Source organism: Panthera onca, chromosome A1, assembly GCF_046562875.1.
Source record: "Panthera onca isolate mPanOnc1 chromosome A1, mPanOnc1 haplotype 2, whole genome shotgun sequence".
Lineage (NCBI taxonomy): Eukaryota > Metazoa > Chordata > Mammalia > Carnivora > Felidae > Panthera > Panthera onca.
In genome coordinates, this window is record NC_138339.1 from 130,766,512 (window position 1) to 130,787,495 (window position 20,984).

The 20,984-nt window shown below is 36.2% G+C and overlaps 1 protein-coding gene across 11 annotated transcripts in view; it reads left to right on the forward strand.

Annotated features, from left to right (window-relative positions):
- RAPGEF6 (Rap guanine nucleotide exchange factor 6) overlaps window positions 1-20,984 on the forward strand; it is a 212,793-nt gene that overhangs the window by 74,876 nt on the left and 116,933 nt on the right. For 10 of the 11 annotated variants that reach the window (XM_060637874.3, XM_060637875.3, XM_078451204.2 and 7 more), the window contains one exon: window positions 18,111-18,242. In XM_060637874.3, coding sequence (XP_060493857.1) covers window positions 18,111-18,242 — 132 coding nt within the window. Of the gene's footprint in view, window positions 1-4,616; window positions 6,989-18,110; window positions 18,243-20,984 lie in introns of those variants that run through there. The other variant, XM_060637872.3, reaches the window with a different exon arrangement.

Here is a 20,984-nt window from a genome sequence, read left to right on the forward strand (position 1 = left end):
GTATGCAGGTGGTAGGTATGGTATGGTACTCTAGAATCTGATTTTAGGTGCACAAATTATAATGAGGCATGCAGCTCTTCCTCTTCTGCACCCTCTTTGATTTCATCTTAAATTTCCTGCTCTCCTGCGGTGCAGGCTGTTGAGTTTGGATTCAGAGCATATTTAGCAAGATTAAGACATAATTGTCAGTACAGCTGAATAGGAGGTGATTATTAGGATCAGATCATGTAACCACCTTTATGTTGGTATCCTGAATAATGGCTCTATTCTTGTACTGGTCCATGAATATGACATCTTAAGTTTTTTAGCAAAATGTGTTCTGCTTCGGTAGAGACTGTGAGTGTCTTATTTATCAAGCCATTCCTGTGGTAAGAAATGAGATCCTGCCCCCTGAAAGCTCATCAGAAATTAGAGGACTTTGGTCCACACATGATTCCTGAAATCTCCTTATGGAGGATGTCTTAGTCCATTCAGGCCACTGTAACAAAATGCCACAGACTGAGTGGTTTATAAATAACACAAATTTATTTTTCACAGGTCTAGAGGCTGAAATTTTAAGATGAGGGTGCAGGCATGTTTGGGTTCTGGTGAAAGCCTCTCAGCTTACAGACTCTGACCTCTCACTGTCTGCTCACATGATGGAAAGGGCTGGGTAGCTTTGTTAGGCCTCTTTTATAAAGGTTCCAGAGTGCTTTTATAGCAGTGGTGCTTTGTACCTTCATTACAGAAGAGGACTATCCTCTCAATTCGTGAGTGTCTAACATCTCCAAGTAGGAAAATTCTTCCCATTTGCCTCCTGAGAAATAATGTGGAATTCTTGACAGGAAGTTCTTGTACCTAGTTAGAGGGTGATGATGAGTCCACCAATGGATAGAGAAAAAGCAAAGGGGTGATACTGTAATCGAACTAAGGACAGATGCCTGCCTGGAGCAGTTTAAAAAAAAATTCTGAAGAAAAAATGCTCATTGTAGAAATGTAAAAACATGCAAGAACATTAAGAGAGAAACTTGCTGTAATCCTCAAACCAGAGATAGCTAGTGTTGCTAACGATTTTTAAATATATCTTGATTAATTCAGATCTTCTAATTTAGATAGTGCTGAATTTTTATATCTCCTACCTTTCTACTACACATTCATTTTTTTCCCAAAACATATAATATTAATATTATATCATACAAGTGTAACAAAGGATTCCCATGCAGCTTCTACTTTTTCTCCCTATTACAAACAACGTGTATGAGTAACTGGACTTGGATTTTTTTGTTAAGGTTGATTAGTAGAAGTTAAATTACTGGATTAAGGATATAAAAATTATTTTTAAGGCTCTACATAAGTATTGCTAACTTCTAAATGGTCGTTTTAAGAAATTGTCTTGATCAGTCACTTTTTATGAACTTCAGGAATGTTGGGAGCTCAAGGAGTGCAGGGTGTGCTCTTTTGGTCTCCTTTGTCTTTTAAGGTGACACTCATTCATATGGATCTGCTCAGGGAACCAGAATTGGAAAATTGTTTTTAACTTACTTGAAACTTTATGCAGTAGCTGCTAAAGAAACCTCTTCTGAAGATTGTTTGAAGCAACTCTGATATTAATATATACCAGTGGCCCCAGGTAATGATTTTCAAGAACATTTGGGTTGGAAGAATTATAACTACTGAGACATAGCAAACACATTAATGCTGATTTTTATTGCTTTTTAGTTTGATTTGTTATCTGTTCAGAAACTATGCTTTGTTCAGCATTTGGCTTTTATAGTACTAGAAAATGCATTATTTAAAATTAGAGAAGTGAGGGGCGCCTGGGTGCTCAGTCAGTTAAGTGACCCAACTCTTGATTTTGTCTCAGGTCATGATCTCATGGTTCAGGAATTGGATTCCCACATTGGGCTTTGCACCGACAGTGCGGAGCCTGCTTGGGATTCTGTCTCTCTGACCCTCTACCACTTGTTCTTTCACTCAAAAAAAAAAAAAAAAAAAAAAATAGAGAAGTGATTTAAAGGTGGTCTCAAATATAATCCACGAATCTTCAGATGGAGAGAATATTCTCAATAGTTTAATCTTTTAAATGAGATTTATTTTTCCACTTATCTTTATATATAGCTCTATTTTAATTATGGGTAGACCTCATTTTTAAAGAAAATACAGTATTTTAAAACTTTACATTAGCTTTGCATATAGTATATAGCACATTTGACTGTTTACTATACACATAGAATGTATTTATTTGCATGTGTGTGTAGGTGATTGAATGAGTGAAAAATGCTTCATATAACTGCACAGTGTAGGGGAAAGTGGAAGCGTGGTGTGCCTTTTTATTGTTCCTTCAGTTTCACTGATTCTAATTATAGAAGCTTACATCACCTTAGTTGGTGATGAAGGCTTCCCTCTCCTTTGCTTTTTCTTCCTTGATCACTCCCTAAGGAAGGATCATATTTCATAGTGCTTATGTGTCCTGCTGGTATCTTTAACAGAGTTTTCAACAGCATGGTGCTGACCATTTAGTGGACATAGATGATCATGTGCTGAAGCACACTTTTCTTACAAAAGAATAGGAGGAGAGTGTTGATACTCTGGCTTCCCTATTTTCAGAAAGGCTGACGAATAGATAGAATGCAATTTGAAATCAGGAATTCCTGAGGGGCACCAGTAATCAGAGTTAACTATGTCTGGTAACTTAATGAAGATTCATTTCAAATGTTCAAGTTAAGCAAGGGATGAGGAAGAGGTGGGAAAGCTTGCTGTGATCTTTTAAAAGGGCTTGTATGTTACCTCTGCCATTACGGTAAACGGTCATTCATCTTCCAAAAGGATTAAAGTGTTTTTACTATATAAATCCATACATTTAGCAATTTATATTTTGAAGACCAAATACATAAAACTGAAATACAGAAATTAGTGGCCTGTTTATTTTATTTTGTGAAACTCCATAATTTTTCTTTTGTTCACATGCTTTTGAGGTCGGTTTCTCTTAAGTTGTGATTGCAGTATTTCAATGTGCAGATGGGAAATAAACGATATGGCTTTGCCTGACATTACTATGACCTGGTTTTTCTTATTGTTGTTTTTTTGTTTTTATGTCTGGAATGTATATTCTCTGATAACTTACCTTTATCCCTAATGACCTTTTTTCTCCTCCTTTTCAGTGTTGTTGCTTATTAAGTACAAAGTATACTTCTAGTTTAGCATCTATCAGAACTTCGTTTTTGGCTTTCTATGCAATATGAGTTCAGATGTTTTGGTTTGTATTTTTGTTTAGATATAGTTTATACAGTTAACATACATTTTATATCTTAGCTATATAGCATCTAGATTTTTATAAAAATAACTTTGTAATGCTTTGAAGCTTTCAAAGCCAATATAGGTTGATTGCTTTATTTTATGGTGGTGCAGAGGATCCTCCTGAAGCTAAAGATTTCATCTTATGTGGCTTAGCATTATGGCGTTTGATGTACAAGGGAAATATATTCTTAAATGGCTATCCTGTGGTGATGATTCCTAGATAATGGGTAGATCAGGGCATTCTCCTTGCTGCAATTACTTCATTTGAATTGGTAAGATAATAGAATGAGATCACAATAAAATTCTAAAAATGATGGAAGTGAAAAAAATGTTCTTTCACCTGATCATATTTTTAGTGATTTGACAAATTACTGACTATTCTCTTCAAAAGATGTTTATTTCTTCCTTCATTAATTAAGAGGTCATGTTGTTCTTTCTGAAGAAGTAATGTGGTCTGGTGTACCATCAGAGTGCTGGTGGATTCATAGCTGAATATAGGACTTGGCCTATTTGTTTCTTTCATGGTATTGTTGCACAGGGAGAGTCTGCATGCACGATTCGCCATAGGGTTCCCTAGAAGGGCACATAGTATGAGATGTTGTGTAGAACAAGGAAAAGGGTGATGTCATCTTCACTTCCAGGCCACACTGAAGGAAAAGAGAATTGTTGCTTTATTGAATTGGTGTTTACAATAGTAGTTTCTAACATATGGCTTTTAGTGGATTGCATTTCACACACAGGGCAGCAGTTTCTTCAAGCAGCTAAGAGATAGCTCTCCCTTGCTCAGCTTGAGGTCCTTCTTTGTGTGCTATCAGCATGATTTATTATAAAAAGGGGGAAACGTGACCATTATGATTTTATTTTTGATTTGGTAATAATCTATCCTGTTGGTACTGTACGTGAATGTAATTATTATCTCCCACTGAAACTGAAATACTCTTTTAAGTCATGTTACAGATGTTTATGTACAAAGGCTTGTCTTTTAGAAATTTATCTTTAGGAATTGTTGGGCTTCATTTACATACAGTGCCTGCTATCATTTTTCTGTTTTAAAAAATGAGTGATTAAAATTAGATTTTAGCTAATTTATTCTTGAATGCTTAACATTATGGTGAAACTCCCAACTCATTGTAGTTTATTTAAAATAATTGAAAAAAAATACTTTGGTGTTTGAAAATCAGCCTCTATATATTTTCCATGTTTTATGTTTAGAAAGCTACTCATGCTCATTTGTATTTTTGAAATTTAATTTTACATTTAAACACAAAATTTTTACATGTATTCCTTTGAAATTTTTGCAGAAAACATAATTCTTAAGTTTTATAGAAATCTTGATTCATAAGTGATCACATATTTTGAAAGCATGAGTTGTCTTTGTTCAGAATAATATTTAGCTTTACTAAAGTTAATTGTAGTTTTATACGTAACAGCATAATTCAGATTGGCAGCATAGTATTGTTGAGAAAGTGACTCATACTTTGCCCAGAGGTATTGAAGACCTCTTTTTTGGGGTATGGGAGTGTGTGTGCTAATGACAAGATGTTTCTTTGACAGTGGAGTCCTTTGTAGTAACACCTATCTCTCAGGTTATAATTTCTTCTCTTACTTTGCATACCACTTGTCTTCATAATAGTGTTAGGTTAATAAAGCAAAATAATTGTGCTCCTCTGCTTTGTTCATCAGTTGTAAGTCTCAGAATTTTATTGTCTGAAGGTGTACCAAGCATTTTACCGTTGGAAACTGTGTCTTTTTTTCGCCATTGGGAGGCAACATTACCACCTTAAGTGCAAGCTCCTCATAGGAGTATCTGCAATAGATGCCTTGTGGCAGAACTGTGAAGAGTAAGGGTGGGTACTAGAGGAATTGTGTTTTTAGATTGGACAGGGTGTGGCAAAAATTTTTTTTCTGTAATTTTTATAGCAAAATGAGGTTAATTTTTCATCCAAGCTCAAATTTTTAAGCAGTTATAATTTCATTCTTCTCTTATGCTTCTGAGTTTTACTGGCTTCCTGTGTCTTTCTAGGAATTGAGCATTGGGCTGCAGGAAAGTACCATATTGCATAGATTATTCTTCCTCAGAGGAGTTGGTACATGCTGCAAGTCGGCTGTTGTGCCTGTGATGTAAAAGCTTTCCTTTGCAAAATGCAATTGTATTGTTTCCACTGAAATGTACTAATTACAGAAAACCTTAGTGCTAGTTTTGATATTTGATGTTAATTTAGAGTATCTTGAAGGTTACGTTTTAGAACAGTTAATTGATAAATAGGAAGTTTTGCAGGCAGAAATCCCTGAATGAGTAGTGTAACAAATACATGTGTGATATCTGAGAACTGAGCTGCCTTATGTATTTGTAATGCAAGTATCTTACCAGAGCTAATTATTTTCCCTTGGGAGGACAATCCTGTGCTAAATTTGAATAATAATATTAGGAAATCTGTCTTCCCAAATAAAGCTATGTATCAATGTACAGAATTAAAAATCAAGATGGATTTTTTAAAACTGAAATAGAGAGGTGCTGCTTGCCAATTTTTTTTTCTTATAGAATTTAGCTTGCTGACGTGTCTCATGGAAGGGTGTGTGTGTGTGTGTGTCTGTGTGTTCTCAGTAAATTGCTTTTTGGGCTACATCTGCAGATACAGTAGCCAATTGATCTAATGCAGTTTCTGAAGGCTTTCTATACAGGTGATGTCATCCTTTTAGCTCTATTCTCCTCCCACTCTCTTTCCTTCTTATTAGATATTTCATCTTACTGCAGAGCATGGAATCAATAGGAGCTTCTCCTTAGGGAGCTGCTGTGAAACAGGCAAGGACAGTAGGAATTAAAACACTAACATATAGTCTTGTTTTAGCAGAAGATGTAGGGTTTTTGTATCATATCCTATATAAATTTTCAACCAGAAAAGCCAGAGTTAGATCAACATTACTGTCTTACTGATGCATTAGAACGAGAAGCAATACTGCTGAGCTGTAAATAGTGCATGTGAAAAGAGAACATTTTAATTTTGGAGATTTTCAGGCATTCTCCAGGACAAACCTGTTAGAGCATATCTATCTTTTAAGTACCATTTGCTTGCTCATCGGTTGATTTTCTTTTTTTAAACCTTTGGTGATTAAGAATATCAAGAAGAAACTTTCATTTTAAGGATACAGTGTTCTGGTTTGCTTCTGATGCAGAAGAAATACTGCAGTGCTTGCTCTACAGAATGAAATAAGTTGAAGAAGAGACAAAGCTGTGTTACAGAGAGGAAAGGTTTCTCAGGATCCAGGAACACAGATTTGGTGCATGTTGCCTTATTTGCGCTGATTGATACCGTATTAACTGTTGTGTTACCGCTGTGCATGTCTGTGCCAGGTGCCTGAGGAAGCATGTGTATGTCTGTATGTACTGAGCCAGAAATGTAAACATCTTAATTTGCTGTGATTTGCTTGTTAAAAGTGAACCTTGTGATGAAAACTGTTGCAGTTATTTAGAACAATACTCTGAGCTACTGAAAGCTCCTAATTTCAGTGTGAAAGGGATTTGGAGATCTGGGATCTGCCTTTATATAACACTGCAAATGGCGTATGATTTGTAAAAAGAAACTTAACAGAATTTTGTCATCATACTCATCCGTGTGGCTCTGGTTTGAAAAGGAAACTACCCTTTCCAGCCCAGGAAATGGCTTTTCTTGTTCGCTGTTATGCCAATTGTCTTCAGCCATGGGCCTCCAAAGTAAGTAATGTGTATTATTTTCTTAGAGATTGATATAATCTAGTTATTAAATTTAAATTCCATTTTGAATGGTAAATGAGCCTTATTGTGCTGTTACATTTTCTAAACTGTAAAAATAAGAATTACAAAGCAGTCTTAAAAGCTAAATCTCATGGCCATTTTGTTTTTCAATTTAAAGGAATCTCTAAAGTGTCCTAATGTACTTCTAAGAGGATATGAAAAAACCTTCTTAATAATCTGTAGACTTAAAATGTAATGCATTTGAGGTGTACTGTCTTCAGACTGAATCATTTGGTTATAGCTATTTCTGTACTTTTCTGTGAGTGTACTCTTTAAGTTGATGGCATTGTATTGCCTCATTTTAAGTGGTTGATGTATATAGCTATGTTAGTCTAATCTCTAGCTTATGCTATACAAATTTTTATCACACAGAAATTTTAGGAAGACGGGGTAATTCTTAACCAGTGGAATATGAAGAAAATTATTATTAAAAGGAACTATATGAAAATTTTTTATAATGTTCTTAAGCATTTTAAAAATAGTAGTAAGTGAACTATTAGTAGCTTGAGACATTAAGATAGCATCTGTTATATTTGTCATTTTTTTTAAAGCAAACATTAACTCACAGTAAAGCAGAATGCTACACAAAAGGACATGCTAGGTTTTAGGAAAATATACAGTGTAATTTAATAAATTGTATTGTTTATATTGGCTGTTTATATAGATCTGGAATCTGATGCCACTCAAGTTCTCTTTCCTGTTATGTAAATTTCAAAACAAAAACAGAGTAGTATGAATTTTTAGTTTTGTCTTATAAAAACTAAATGTGTTAGTAACACTTTAATTGACTCTGTTAAGATTTCTTTATGGTTTTGTTGAATAGAGACAGGCACAATAGAGGCATTTCCTAGGATGAAATCATGTCTTTGTTTAAAGGTTGTCCTACTGATGGTGACTAAGGGAGAAATACTAGGATAGCGTCGTAGTATACAGTTTTATCTGAAAGATGGCTCACTGCCTATCTTTCTTAAATGCAGCTTCTGGAAAGACATTGACATTCATTATCAAACAACTGATTCAAATGTAAAGAGATGGAAAGAAACATAAGTATACACTTCATTTGTACTATCTGGTAAGACAAGGGTGGCCTCTGTAGTACAAATGCCACCTGTGGGGTCCATGCTTTGTGGATGCTTGATGGCGACACTACTGAGATTTAAAACATACAGAAGGGAAATGGATGAGACCAAATGAATAAGCTTTAAAGAAAATCAAGAATGAGATATAGGGGTTGTTTTTTTTAGAATAACAACAAGAAATAGACCTTGGTGGTACTGGTAATCAACTTTTAAGATTTAACAAATGTAGAAGAGCCAAAGGGGATTTAAAAAAATCAGATTTTAAGGTTTGATTCGATGCCAGCAAATAACATCTGAGCAGGATTCTGTGATTAGTACTTGACTATGTAAATTAAGTATTTATAAAAGAGTACATGTCTCCTTTTCCCCTCCCCCATCTTTCATGTTATTCCTGATGGAATTTTAACTCCGGATTGTGATTAAACACATTAAACCTGTGATTAATTTTTCATACTTGGTACTTTTGATTTTCCAGTACATCCTACTGATTTTTGTTTATTAATTCATCTATTTTGCCCACCCTACTACTTGGATTTCATTACTTCTGAATTCTTTTATGTTCTTAACAGAATAAGTGGTTCTAGCAGCAAGAGAAGGGGGAAAGGGGAGTAGATGAACTTAAATGTTCATAATGCCTTACTTTATATTTATAAAATAATTGTTTATTATATAAAATAATAAATCTAAAGTCTTTTCTTTTTAGCACTTTGAAAAAGTTAATGCCTTGTCTTCTGGCATCCAGTGTTAGTGATGAGAAGTCTGGACTCCTTTTAATTCTTATTCCTTTGTCAAGCAATCTGTTTTTCTTGTTGTTTGTGGTTAGTTGTGTTTTTCTTTGGATTTTATTTTTATCCTTTATGCCGTGAAGTTTTACCATGGATTGTTGTAATTTTTGTTTTGTTTTGTTTTCTTGGTACCTGGAAGTCTCTCTCAAGCTGAAGATTCCCCTGGGTATTCATTTATGGGAAATTTATTTTTTGAAAACTGCAGTTCTCGTCTTATTGCTCCAGATGTTAGAACTCTGGATCTGTCCAAAATATCTCTAAACATTTGTTTCATACTTTATTTTCATTCCATGCATTTTCAGTCTGATCTTCTAGCTCACTGATTCTCCACTTGTGACCAGTTGCTGTTCTGCTCTTCATCTTTTAAATTTCTAATTGTAGTTATCATTTATGAAATCTCCACTGATGATTTTTCACAACCACCCTTGTTTAATAACTTGTTTTCCTTTTATGGATACCATTCATTTACCTCATTGTTGTCTTAGCTTTTTCTTCACGTTTCAGTTTTTAGTTGAGTGTGTGTGGATTTTTTTCAGGAGGTTGATGTTCCTTGAGTGAATTCACCTTCCTGGTCTGTGGAAATTGATTGCCCAAAGGAACTGTTTAGTGGATGGAAGAGGCATTACCTCTTTGGCTTCTATTTGCCTTCTCTTAGGTGCTCTTGGGTCACAGGTCAAGGAAGTGCTTCCATTTTCTTTCTTTTTTTCTTAAAAAAATTTTTTAATGTTTATTTTTGAGAGAGAGAGAGAAAGAGCACAAGTTGGGGAGGAGCGGAGAGAGAGGGAGACACAGAATCTGAAGCAGGCTCCAGGCTCTGAGCTGTTAGCACAGAGCCCGATGCCGGGCTCAAACCCACAAACCATGAGATCTTGACCTGAGCCAGAGTCCGTCACTTAAATGACTGAGCTACCCAGGCAACCCCAATTTTCATTTTTACACACAACTAAATCTATAGGTTGTTTTTTTGTTTTGTTTTGTTTTGTTTTGTTTTTGGCCCTTATCTCACTTGACCTGTCTGTAGCTTTTGACACAACTGATCACTCCCTTCTGAACAGACTTTGTTCAGACTATAAGCCAAAGTCTTCACCATGAGTCACTAGACAGTGTATGACTCTTCTCCCTTTATCTTCTGGTACATTCCTCCTCATTCATTGCATCTATTCTAGTTTTCTTGCTTGTCTCAAAGTTGCCCACTCTTTTTAACTTTTTTTTTTTTTAATTTGAGAGAGAGAGTGAGTATGAATAGGGAAGAGTAGAAGGGGGAGGTGGAAAGAGAGACAGACTTAACCAGGTTCCATGCTCAGTACTGAGACCAACACGGGGCTTGATCCCCCAACCCTGGTATCATGACTTGAGCCAAAATCAAGAGTCAGAAGCTTAACTGACTGGGCTACTCAGGCCCAGAGAGGAAACTGATTTCCTTTTTTCTCAACAAGTCTGTCAATACTTTAAATAAACTTACTATTAAATGCAAATATTGAATGAAAGCTGCTCTTTGCTTTTAAAAATGTTAAAGTGGGGAGATACATGTGTCTTAGAATGGAAAAACTCTAATACTTACTGTTGTTTAACAGTATTCCTTCAAACTTCATCTTTTAGTAAAAATAATGAATTTGAATTAGGCACGCATGCTTCCGCTATAGTTTGACTTGCCTCAGGCAGAGTGCTGGTGTAACATACCCAAGGCTACTGTGATTAGATAAAGCTTTTTCCTTTAGGGCTTTTGAGAAATTTTAGACTGTCTCTCTAAAACAGGTTCCAAACTGTGCTTTTGGGGTCTTAGAATCTATTTTTAATTCTCTCTCATTGTCAGCAGATATTTCAAGGACATGTCACTCTCTCTAGGCCTGGAAAGTCCTTTATAAATCTGCTTTTAATTTCATAAGGCTTCTGTCTTCTTGTGCCTTGACTAATGTTTCATGTCTCCATATGTATGTCTTCCATTTCATCTTCTATGATGCTAGAGTAATCTTTTTAAAAAGCAGATCTCTTCTAGTCATTTTCTTGCTTAGAGTTCTTTAATAGCTTTTTTTCTAGTAGAGGAAATCTAAGAATACTACTTCTGGCTCTACGTATATCCCTACCTGAGCTACCCTGATTTCCTTACTGTTTTCTGATTGCATCATGCTCATTCAAGCTTATCTAGATGGGTAGATAGGTAGGTAGGTAGATATAGATACACATACACACACATATACATAATAGGAATAGAGAGAGCATGAGTACTGCATTCAAAGGAGTAGGGTGAAAACATACAAGTAAGTTCACTTTCCACTCATTTTCAGCTTCCCATATAGGCTCTGATGTTGAGAGTTTTTGTTTTTACTAATTTATGTCACTTTGTACTTGGTTTCTGATGGTTTTAAGTTACATGCTCATTCTTAGCTCTGTTTTGTATGTCAAGTATGTTAGCACTTACCATGTTCTCATAAGGGATTCTAGTAAAACTCATTTTTGACCCTTATTTAATTTTTTCATCATAAAATGCCAGAATGTATACTACTATGTGTATAGCTACCCTTACAGAGTAAGGGCTATAGAATTTTACCACATTCCAGTGTTTGTGGCCATTTTTTAAGTGGGAAGGTAAGAGAAAATTACCCTCACATACATGGATTTATATATATTTGTTTTCAGTTTTGAAAACATTTCAAATAATTTATCCATAGAAATAATAGAGGAATGTTTTCTTCATGCTGAAATTCCTTTTGGACTACCAGCCTTGATCTTTCTCTTTCACTGGAGAGTACTACTCTTGATTGTTTGGTATATATTTCTCCAGATCTTTTCTCCCACCCTTAGATAAGTTTGTACCCAGAAAATATGTAATGGTATTTTTAGGCTTTTAAAAAAATGAGTCTTACATTTATAATGATAGTTACCCTTTTAATCAGTGTATCAAGGAGACCTATTCAACTTTGACTATACAGGTCTACCTCATACCTTGAACTGTTGCACAGTATTCCATAATAGGCTATAACAATTTAGCCATTCTCCTTGTGATGGTTGGTTTTCTTTAAACTGTTACAGTTTGTTCATAATGAATGTTCTTGTACATTCCTCCTTACACACCTGTATGCTTTTTTAGGATAGATACTGGAAGAGGACCTGTTGAGTCATAGGTGCATGTATTTTAAATGTAATACTTCTTAATGTTTACTTTCCAGAGTGGCTACTCTTCAAATCACTCTCCAGAGTGGCTGTCCCAATTCATAACTCCCATTAGTAATTTATGAGAATATTGTGTTCCTCCATAGCCTTGCCCATATTTTGTATTATCCAGCTTTCTTTTTGCCAATTGATGAAAAAAAGGTAGTTGTTTAAATTTTTATTTCGCTGGTTGTTGGCAGGGTTCACCAGTCTCTTCCAGCAGCCTTCTTCTCCTGCTGCTGTGACTTAATTGGTCCTGTATTGATATGGCAGAACCAAAAGCAAAGCAGTATTGGGGTCTGCATATAAAGCACTTGCCCCAGCGACGCCTGGGTGGCTCAGTCGATTAAGCATCAGACTTAAGATCAGTTCATGATCTCATGGTCCGGAAGTTTGAGCCCCACATTGGGCTCTATGCAGATAGCTCAGAGCCTGGAGCCTACTTAGGATTCTTTTCTCTCTCTCTCTCTCTCTCTCTCTCTCTCTGCCCCTCCCTCCCCCCCAACTCCCCGTCTCTCTCTCTCTCAAAAGTAAACATTAAAAAAAATGAAGTTTAAATCACTTGCCCCAAATTGTTACCTGGACCTACAGAGAACTTTGAATCCATGAAATACACACTTTGGTAGGTTAAGTCTATCTGAGACATAACAGCAGCTGTCTGTCACTGCCCTTCTCAGAAGCTCTCTGTTACCTATCGGAATCAAAGTTAAAGTACATACTTTGTTCGACATTGAAGATTATGCTCTACGTCTAGCCTCTTTTAATCCATGCTTTCTCCTTTATATGTACACAGTCTTCAACAGACTATGTACTTTTTCATAATCTTTGTATTCAAGCTGAATAACCTTTCCAACCTCCAAATAAAACTTTGATACTGGTCCTCATGGACATTTGAGCTCCAGCAGAGCCCAGAAGTTCAGGTATAAAAAAATGGATAAAGGAACTGTGGAAATTAGGAGAGATTGAAAGACCTGGTAGGCTCCAAGGATCATGGTGAATTGAGATTGCTCGTGAAAGGTCAGCTATTAGGTCCCTTCTGGGATCAGGAAGAAAAGAAAAGTCAGAGAAGGTTTAAGAAATTAAGAATTCCTGTGGGAGGAAACTTTTTCCCTTCTGCCTCTTTTGTTAGAAAGAAAATAGGAACTGTTAGGTGTTAGGAATTCACAACTTAGTATCAGGAAACAACTTAGTAGGAAAGAGCAACTGATATATAGTCAGGCTGGCTGGATTTCAAATCCAGTTTCCCTTCTTCCTAGCTATGTGACTGTGGGCAACTTGTGTAACTTCTCTGGGCCTTGGTTTTCTAATCTTTGATAATTAAATTAGATGATATATGTAAAAAGTATGTAGAAGGGAATGTTTGCTAGCTTACATATTTGGCACACTTAATGAGCAAACATTAGCTGCAGTGACCATCATTATTATTCTCATCAGATAAAAAAGTTGAAAGGATTCCTATGTGTAGATCTAAATTTTCTTCATGAGGTAGAAAGGAGATGCTGTGTACTTGTAAATCTGTGTGCACTCTTCACTCTTAAACTGTGGTCCTTGAAGGTGGTACCTATCTGCTTTCATCTTTATGTTACCAGCAGAGTTGCTGGTACAAAGTAGAATATAGCGGAGACTAATAGACTCAGATAGACCTGGGTTTGCATTCTAACTCCACTACTTACTTGAGTGAGAGATCACCTCAGTTCCTCATTTGTAAAGCAGGGATGATAATAATGCCTGTTTTTAGGGTCTAGTGAGGATGAAAGATTGCTTAGTAGATTTTAAGTATTACTACCAAGCCAGGACTTGCTCTTCTGGCTTTGGTTCATTGTGTTACTTTTATGGATGACCTCCTTCTCTTTGGTCTTAACCTCTGTAGGAATCTTGGAATATAGATTATCTCCCACTCCTGACACCTGAACCAATCATCTGACCTTTGAAAACTATTTTCATTCTTTGGCTTTTCATCTACTTCATTCCTGTGTAAGAATTTTTTTCTGTCTCAACAATAGAAACTAAGTAAGAGGAAGATCTTTGACCTGAGACATTCTCCTCTCACTATTTTTGTATTATTATAACCAGTTATAGTTAGCTCATTGATTTTCTGCTGCTTTTTAAAATACACATAATAGAGCCACAGAATGGCCTCTGAGCATAGCTTTAGTTTATTCCACATTTTTTGATCATAGCATTTTAATTTGTTTTTGTTTTTTCTTTGTTTTTTGTTTGTTGTTTTTGAGAGGGAGAAAGTAGGAAGAGGGGCAATGAGAGAGAGAAAGAGAGAGAGAGAGAATCCCAAGCAGGCTGCACCCCCGGCTTTGAGCGTGATGCAGGGCTCCATCTCACGACTGTGACATCAAGACCTGAGCTAAAATCAAGAGTCGGATGCTTAATGGACTGAGCCACCCAGACACCCCCACTTTTTTACTAAATTTAAATCAGAGGTTACAACAATGCATCCTTCATCTATCAAGTCTGTTGCCACAGTTTCATGGACATTGCAGAGAACTTAAAGTACTTTTATAACTTTGTTTACTTTTTGCCAACCTTAAATTCTGTTGTTAAAACATATTTTAATTGTATGTATGTATTATAAACTTTATGGGAACTTAATGTTACTATTTATGTAGTCACTATTCATGTAGATTTACCCACACATTTCCTGGTTTTCATTGGTTTTCCTTCTTTCCTGCATCTAGAAATTTCCGTTTGGAATTGTTTTCTTTCTCCCAGTGGATTTTCTTCATTCTAGGTCTGTTGGAGAGTATTTCTTTTCATTTTTGGTTCTCTGAAAATGTCTTTACTTTTGCCTTTTCTTTGAGGACTGTTCTTGCTGGGTACAGAATTTTAGCTGTGGTAGATATTATTCCATTGTCTTCTGGCTTCCAGATTTCTGTTGAAAAGTCAACCATCAGTTTAATTTTGGTCTTGTCAAAGTAATATTTTTTTCCTGACTGCTTTTAAGACTTTTCTCTCTTTTTTCCCCCCACCAGTTTTACCCTAGTATGCATACCTATGGTTTTGTAATTATTTATCTTGTCGGTAATTTTTAAAGCTGTGTGATCTGTAACTATCTATTCTGTCATTTGGGAAAATGCTCACCCATTATCTTCTATACCTTGAATAGCTTCCCCCCACCCCCTCTTTTGACTCTGGTTATTCAGATGTTAACTTCTCGCTGTATCTCTTGTGGTTTTTGCCCCTTCTCTCCCAACTTCATTCTTTTTTACCTTCATGCTTCATTATGGATATTTTTTCAGGCCAGTCTTTACTTATTCTTTTTTTTAATCTTTGATTATTTTTGAAGGAGAGAATGCGCACACGTGCATGTACCCATGCAGGCGGAGGAGGGGCAGAGAGAGAGGGGGACAGAGGATCCAGAGTGGGCTCTGTGTCGACAACAGAGAGTGTGACGTGGGTCTTGAACTCACAAACCATGAGATGAAGCTGAATTCGGATGCTTAACTAACTGAGCCACCCAGGCGCCCCTCCCCTTTACTTTTCTAATTCTCATCTTAGTTCTGTCAAATCTGTTGAGTCCATGTTTGACTTTTTAATTTCCATAACTTTAATTTTCAATTTTAGATTTTTGATTTTATTTTTGGTTAATACTTATTTGCTAAAGTTAATTTTTCTTAAGTCTTTATCTCTATAGACATGACCCTTGAACAGGGGTTCAAGCACCGCTGACCCCTGTGCAGTCGGAAATCCATGTATAACTTTTAAGTCCACAAAAACTTAAGTACTGACAGCCTACTGTTGAGTGGAAACCTTACCAATAACATAGTCAATTAAGACATATTTTGTTTGTTATATGTATTATTACAATAATGTAAGCTAGAAAAAAGAATGTTATGAAGAAGATCATAAGGAAAATATATTTGCAGTACTACAATGTATTGAAAAGATCCACATGTAAGTAGACCCATTCATAAGTGGAGCCATATAGTTCAAACCTGTGTTATTCAAAGTGCAGGTGTCTTTACCATGGATTGCTATACTAGAACATGTATGGCCAGTGAGCTGTATCTCCTGAGAGCTAAGAATGATTTTTACATTTTAAGGGGTTGTTTAAAAAAAAAAAAAGTCAAAGGAAAGTATGTATAGAGATTATATGTTGCCTACAAAAGTCTAAAATGTATACTCCTTGGTCCTTTAAAGACAATGTTTGCCAACCCCTGCTATATATATTAAATACAGTTATTTTAAAATCTGTTTACTGCGTTATTTGTAAGTTCTTCATTGTTGTCTGAAGTTTATTCTGTTTTCATCAATGCTGTCTTATAATGTGCTTAGATTTATTTGAGCAATGTATGTTGTATATGCAAAATTTTTATGGTAAAGATTCATTTGCTTCCAGTAGTTAACTAGAAGCACTAGTAACCCTGTATAACCTTAATACAACTTCAGGGATTGAGATGGATTCTAAAATGAGCATCAGTTTACTTTTGGATCACATTCATTACTTGAGTGTAATGTTCTTTCCAGGGTCCCCTTCCAGAGAACAGCCCTTACATGCTAGGCCTTGGAATATAGCTTTTGTCTCTTTAACCAGTGACTCAGAAGTGCTTCTGAATCTCTTGATCTCATCTTTATGAATCACCAAAACCTCAAAGGTCATATTGTGTGCGTTCCAGTTTTTCTGTTTACCTTAGTTAGAGAATTCATCTGAGTTAGTTACCTACTATTATCAGCAGGGGCATATGTGATACCATTTCTGTGTGTAGTTTTGATAATTGCAATGACTACTGTTAAGATAATAGAATTCAGACTTGGCCATTTTTTCCTTTAGGGTTTATTTAGTTTTTAGTAAAACTAAATGCATGTTTCCTTAATGTTTTTTTGCACTAAAGCAATGAGAACCCCTGTTTTAAAAAGTAAGTAGAGGGGCGCCTGGGTGGCTCAGTCGGTTAAGCAGCCGACTTCGGCTCAGGTCATGATCCTGTAGTCTGTGAGTTCAAGCCCCGCGTCGGGCTCTGTGCTGACAGCTCAGAGCCTGGAGCCTGTTTCGGATTCTGTGTCTCCCTCTCTCTGACCCTCCCCCGTTCATACTCTGTCTCAAAAATAAATAAACGTTAAAAAAAAAAAATTTTTTTAAAGTAAGTAGGTTTCTCTTAATGTTCCTGGATAGCAGGTTGCAGAAGAATTATTTGGAAAATAGATCACCATGCCTCCTATCTAATACTTTCTTTCACTACTCTGCAGCATAGTGGTTTGTTTTTTATCTTAATTCCTATTGCATTTATTTTGTGAGGTTTGTGTTGTTGTGTTGTTTTTTTTTTGGTATGAAAGGTATTGTACAAACTTGCATCCTTTATAAAAGCATAACCGCACTAAAGATAATGTAGAATAATTTCCTTCTTAAGTCTCTTGTATCCTTGCACCTAGCATAGACATTCATTAAATCATGATTACTAACAAACTTTTTAGGGACCAACTACAAATTGGTACAATATTATGTGAAAAGAGGGTATAAAATTTTTGAAATTTGGAATGCAGTCAACTATTAAGCCTTGCTGCCAGATACTGTACTTTAACCCAAGATACTGCTCTTTTTTTTTTTTTTTTCATACTAATGACTATTTTGTGTTAGTGGTGTGTGTGTGTGTGTGTGTGTGTGTTCACATTGTTAACACTTTAGGGTGGCAGTAGCTGATAGTTTTATTTGAAACAGAAGAGGGGCAAAGTTTTTCCTCTGAAATACCATTACTAATGGTAATCTCTTCTGGAATCTACACAGTGAATTCCTGTCTAGGCTTGACTAACAGTGTCATAGTACTAATTTGGTTCTTATTATTTCCAAAGATTTTTCCTAAAAGTGGGGAATTTGGGTTAGAAATGGGGTTGCACAGTAATGTACATAAAACCAAACTTTGTTGCAGAAATTACAGTATGTCAAGAATTCTTGACAAGTTCTTATTTAATTTTTTTATTGTTTCTTATTTTAATTCCAATATAGTTAACAATGTTATATTAGTTTCAGATGTACAGCATAGTGATTGAACAATTCTATGGTTATATATGTTCAGAATATATTAAATTATTTTTCTTCTTCAGCTTCCAGCCGATCTTACCAAGATGCACATCACAGACAACCCTCATCCACAGGTGACTCACGTGTCTTCTAGTCAGTCTGGTTGTAGTATCGCCAGTGACTCTGGGAGCAGCAGTTTATCTGATATCTACCAGGTAATATCTTAGGAGTTTGTGTGCTGTACATACGGCTTTTTTATTTTGCCAAATATCCCATGGTTGTGCTTTGGGTGATCACTTATCTTTTAAGTAGGGTATGAAATTCAGGCAGAAGGTCTTTGGGAAAATCTGCTATATTGTTTCAAAATTGTAAGCCTAATTAAAGAAGTGATCTATCATTTGAGAGTGATTAAATACGGTTCAGCAGTGTATGGATATAATGGTTTTTTTTTTTTTTAAGTTTTTATATATTTATTTTGAGAGAGAGGGAGAGCACAAGTGAGGGAGGGGCAGAGAGAAAGGGAGACCAAGAATCCCAAGCTGCCAAGCAGGCTCTTCACTGTCAGCACAAGGCCGTGATGTGGGGCTCAGTCTCACAAACTCTAAGACCATGACCTGATCTGAAATCAAGAGTTTGATGCTTAACTCACTGAGCCACCCAGGTGCCCCAATGTAATGTTCTTTTTCATTACTTTTATCCAGGGGAATTCATAATAATATATAATCCTTGCTTTGTTAAAAAATAGTTCTTGAAACAGCTGAACTTAAATTTATAAAAAGGCTGAATTTTACTGTAATTGACTAAGTTTTTTATAAGTAGTCTTGAAGAAAATAAGAGTTGCTATATTTTTTTTTTTTTTTAAGTTCTAGGTGTAGAGTTGCTTTTTATTGTAAAGGCTTTCTTAAATTTTTAGTAGCCCCATTAAAAATGTAAAAGGAAACAGGTAAAATTAATTTGAATCATATATTTCATTTAGCACAATATGTCCAAGTATTATCATTTCACACATAATCAGTGTTTAAAAATTAGGGGTTACTTAATTTTTTATCCTGTCTTCAGTAGCCCGAATTCTTAAATTTATTTTAATATAAATTTAAAGTAAACCTGTACATGTAGAAATTAATATGATAAAGTTAATTTACTAGGTGATTTTTATTAACAGTGATAGTATTTGATATACAACTTAGAGGTTGTTTAGTGTTGAATTTTAGAGAAGTAGTGGACTTTTCAAGATGACTTCACAAATGTGATTCTGGGTTATTTAGGATGCTTCTAGCACAAGTAATTAAAGAGGTAAACGCCACTTGTTTAAACAATAAGGATAGGATATCAGCAAAAATGGCAGAGTAGAGAACTGTAAATAATCTGTCCTTCCAAAAATAAATAAACTTTGGCTGACCATCAGGCTTTATTCAGTCAAGCAGGAAGTGAAGGCTAAGGTAGGGTTGTAAACTTCCTCGCTGAATGTTAGAGGCTTGCTCCATCACACAGAAAGCTCACCTTTCTGGGCTGCCAGTTACTAGTGGAGTTCCAGGTGGAGTTTTGGGGGGTGTTCTCCTAGGTTTGTTGTGGTTAGTGGTTCCATGGTAACCGGGCAGTGCCACAGAGGAGTTGTGATTTTCTGTGGAGCTTGGCTTTGAGCTGATTGTTGGGAAGCTGGTTGAAGTGGTGCATTTGCTGCCCAGTGACCTGAATCCACAACCAACTTTCTAGAGCCTCTTGGGCTGCAACATTCTTAGTGCCTGCATTGCCAATCCTGCAACAGGCCAGGCAGCAAGATGGAGCAGCAAGGGTCTGCCAGCCCAGGCTCTGGTGCCGCTGGCTCCAAGGTACCACGCAGCAGAGCATAGCGTACATGCGCAGCATGGGGATGTGACAGTCTTTCAAAGCCAGAATTTAATATAACCTTTAATATAACCTTACTGTGCATCTCAGTTCAGACTAGTCACTGTTCAAGTGACCAATTGTCACATATGGCAAGTGGCTACTATGTATTACTGGTCTTTTGAAATGAAATCATTGTTGTCTGAGGAAAACGTTATAGACATTATAGTTCTACTGAGTTACGCAGATTCAGATATTTTAGGGAAATAAGCATTTCTCTCTCTTTTTTAAAAATTTTTTTTTAAATGTTTGTTTATTTTTGAGCAAGAGAGGGAGACACAGAATATGAAGCAGGCTCCAGGCTCTGAACTGTCAGCACAGAGCCCGATGTAGGGCTAGAACTCACGGACCATGAGATCATGACCTGAGTCAAAGTCAGACACTTAACTGATTGAGCCATCCAGGTGCCCCAACATTTCTCTTTTATGGGAAGCTTATAGGCAGAGACAAAATGGAAAAGAAGCTCTATTTTTGGATTATGCATAGCTTTTCTCCACAAAGGTCATTGCTTTAGCCATGTATATGTCCCTGTTTACAATTTTATAGTAGACAGAACAAGGAATTCTCTCTCATTACCATTGTGTAGTACACAGAACAAGGGATTTTTAAAAAGTCCAGTTAAAAAATGCAGCGGCTCTGGAGACACTCATAGTGTGCTCCATGGATTCTGGCTTTCCCCAAAGGAAGTATCATGTGGAAGAAATAAGAGGTCTTGCACACCTAGGGGTGCCTGGGTGGCTCGGTCAGTTGAACATCCAAGACTCTAGATTTTGGCTAAGGTTATGATCCCATGATCGTGGGTTCAAGCCCCACATTGAGCTCTGTGCTGAGCATGGAGCCTGGTTGAGATTTTCTCTCTCTTTGTCTCTCTCATGCACATGCACTCTTTCTCTCCTTCCTCCCTCCCTCCTTCTTCCTCTTGCCTTTGCCTGCTCACTCTCTCTCAAGAAAAAAAAAAAAAAAAAAGTTGTTGCACACCTAAAAGTTAAAGTAGAGCTGTATAGCTTTTATGGCTTCTTTGTTTTTCCCGGAGAAGACTTACCATGGATTAATGAATTTCAAGGATGTGGCTA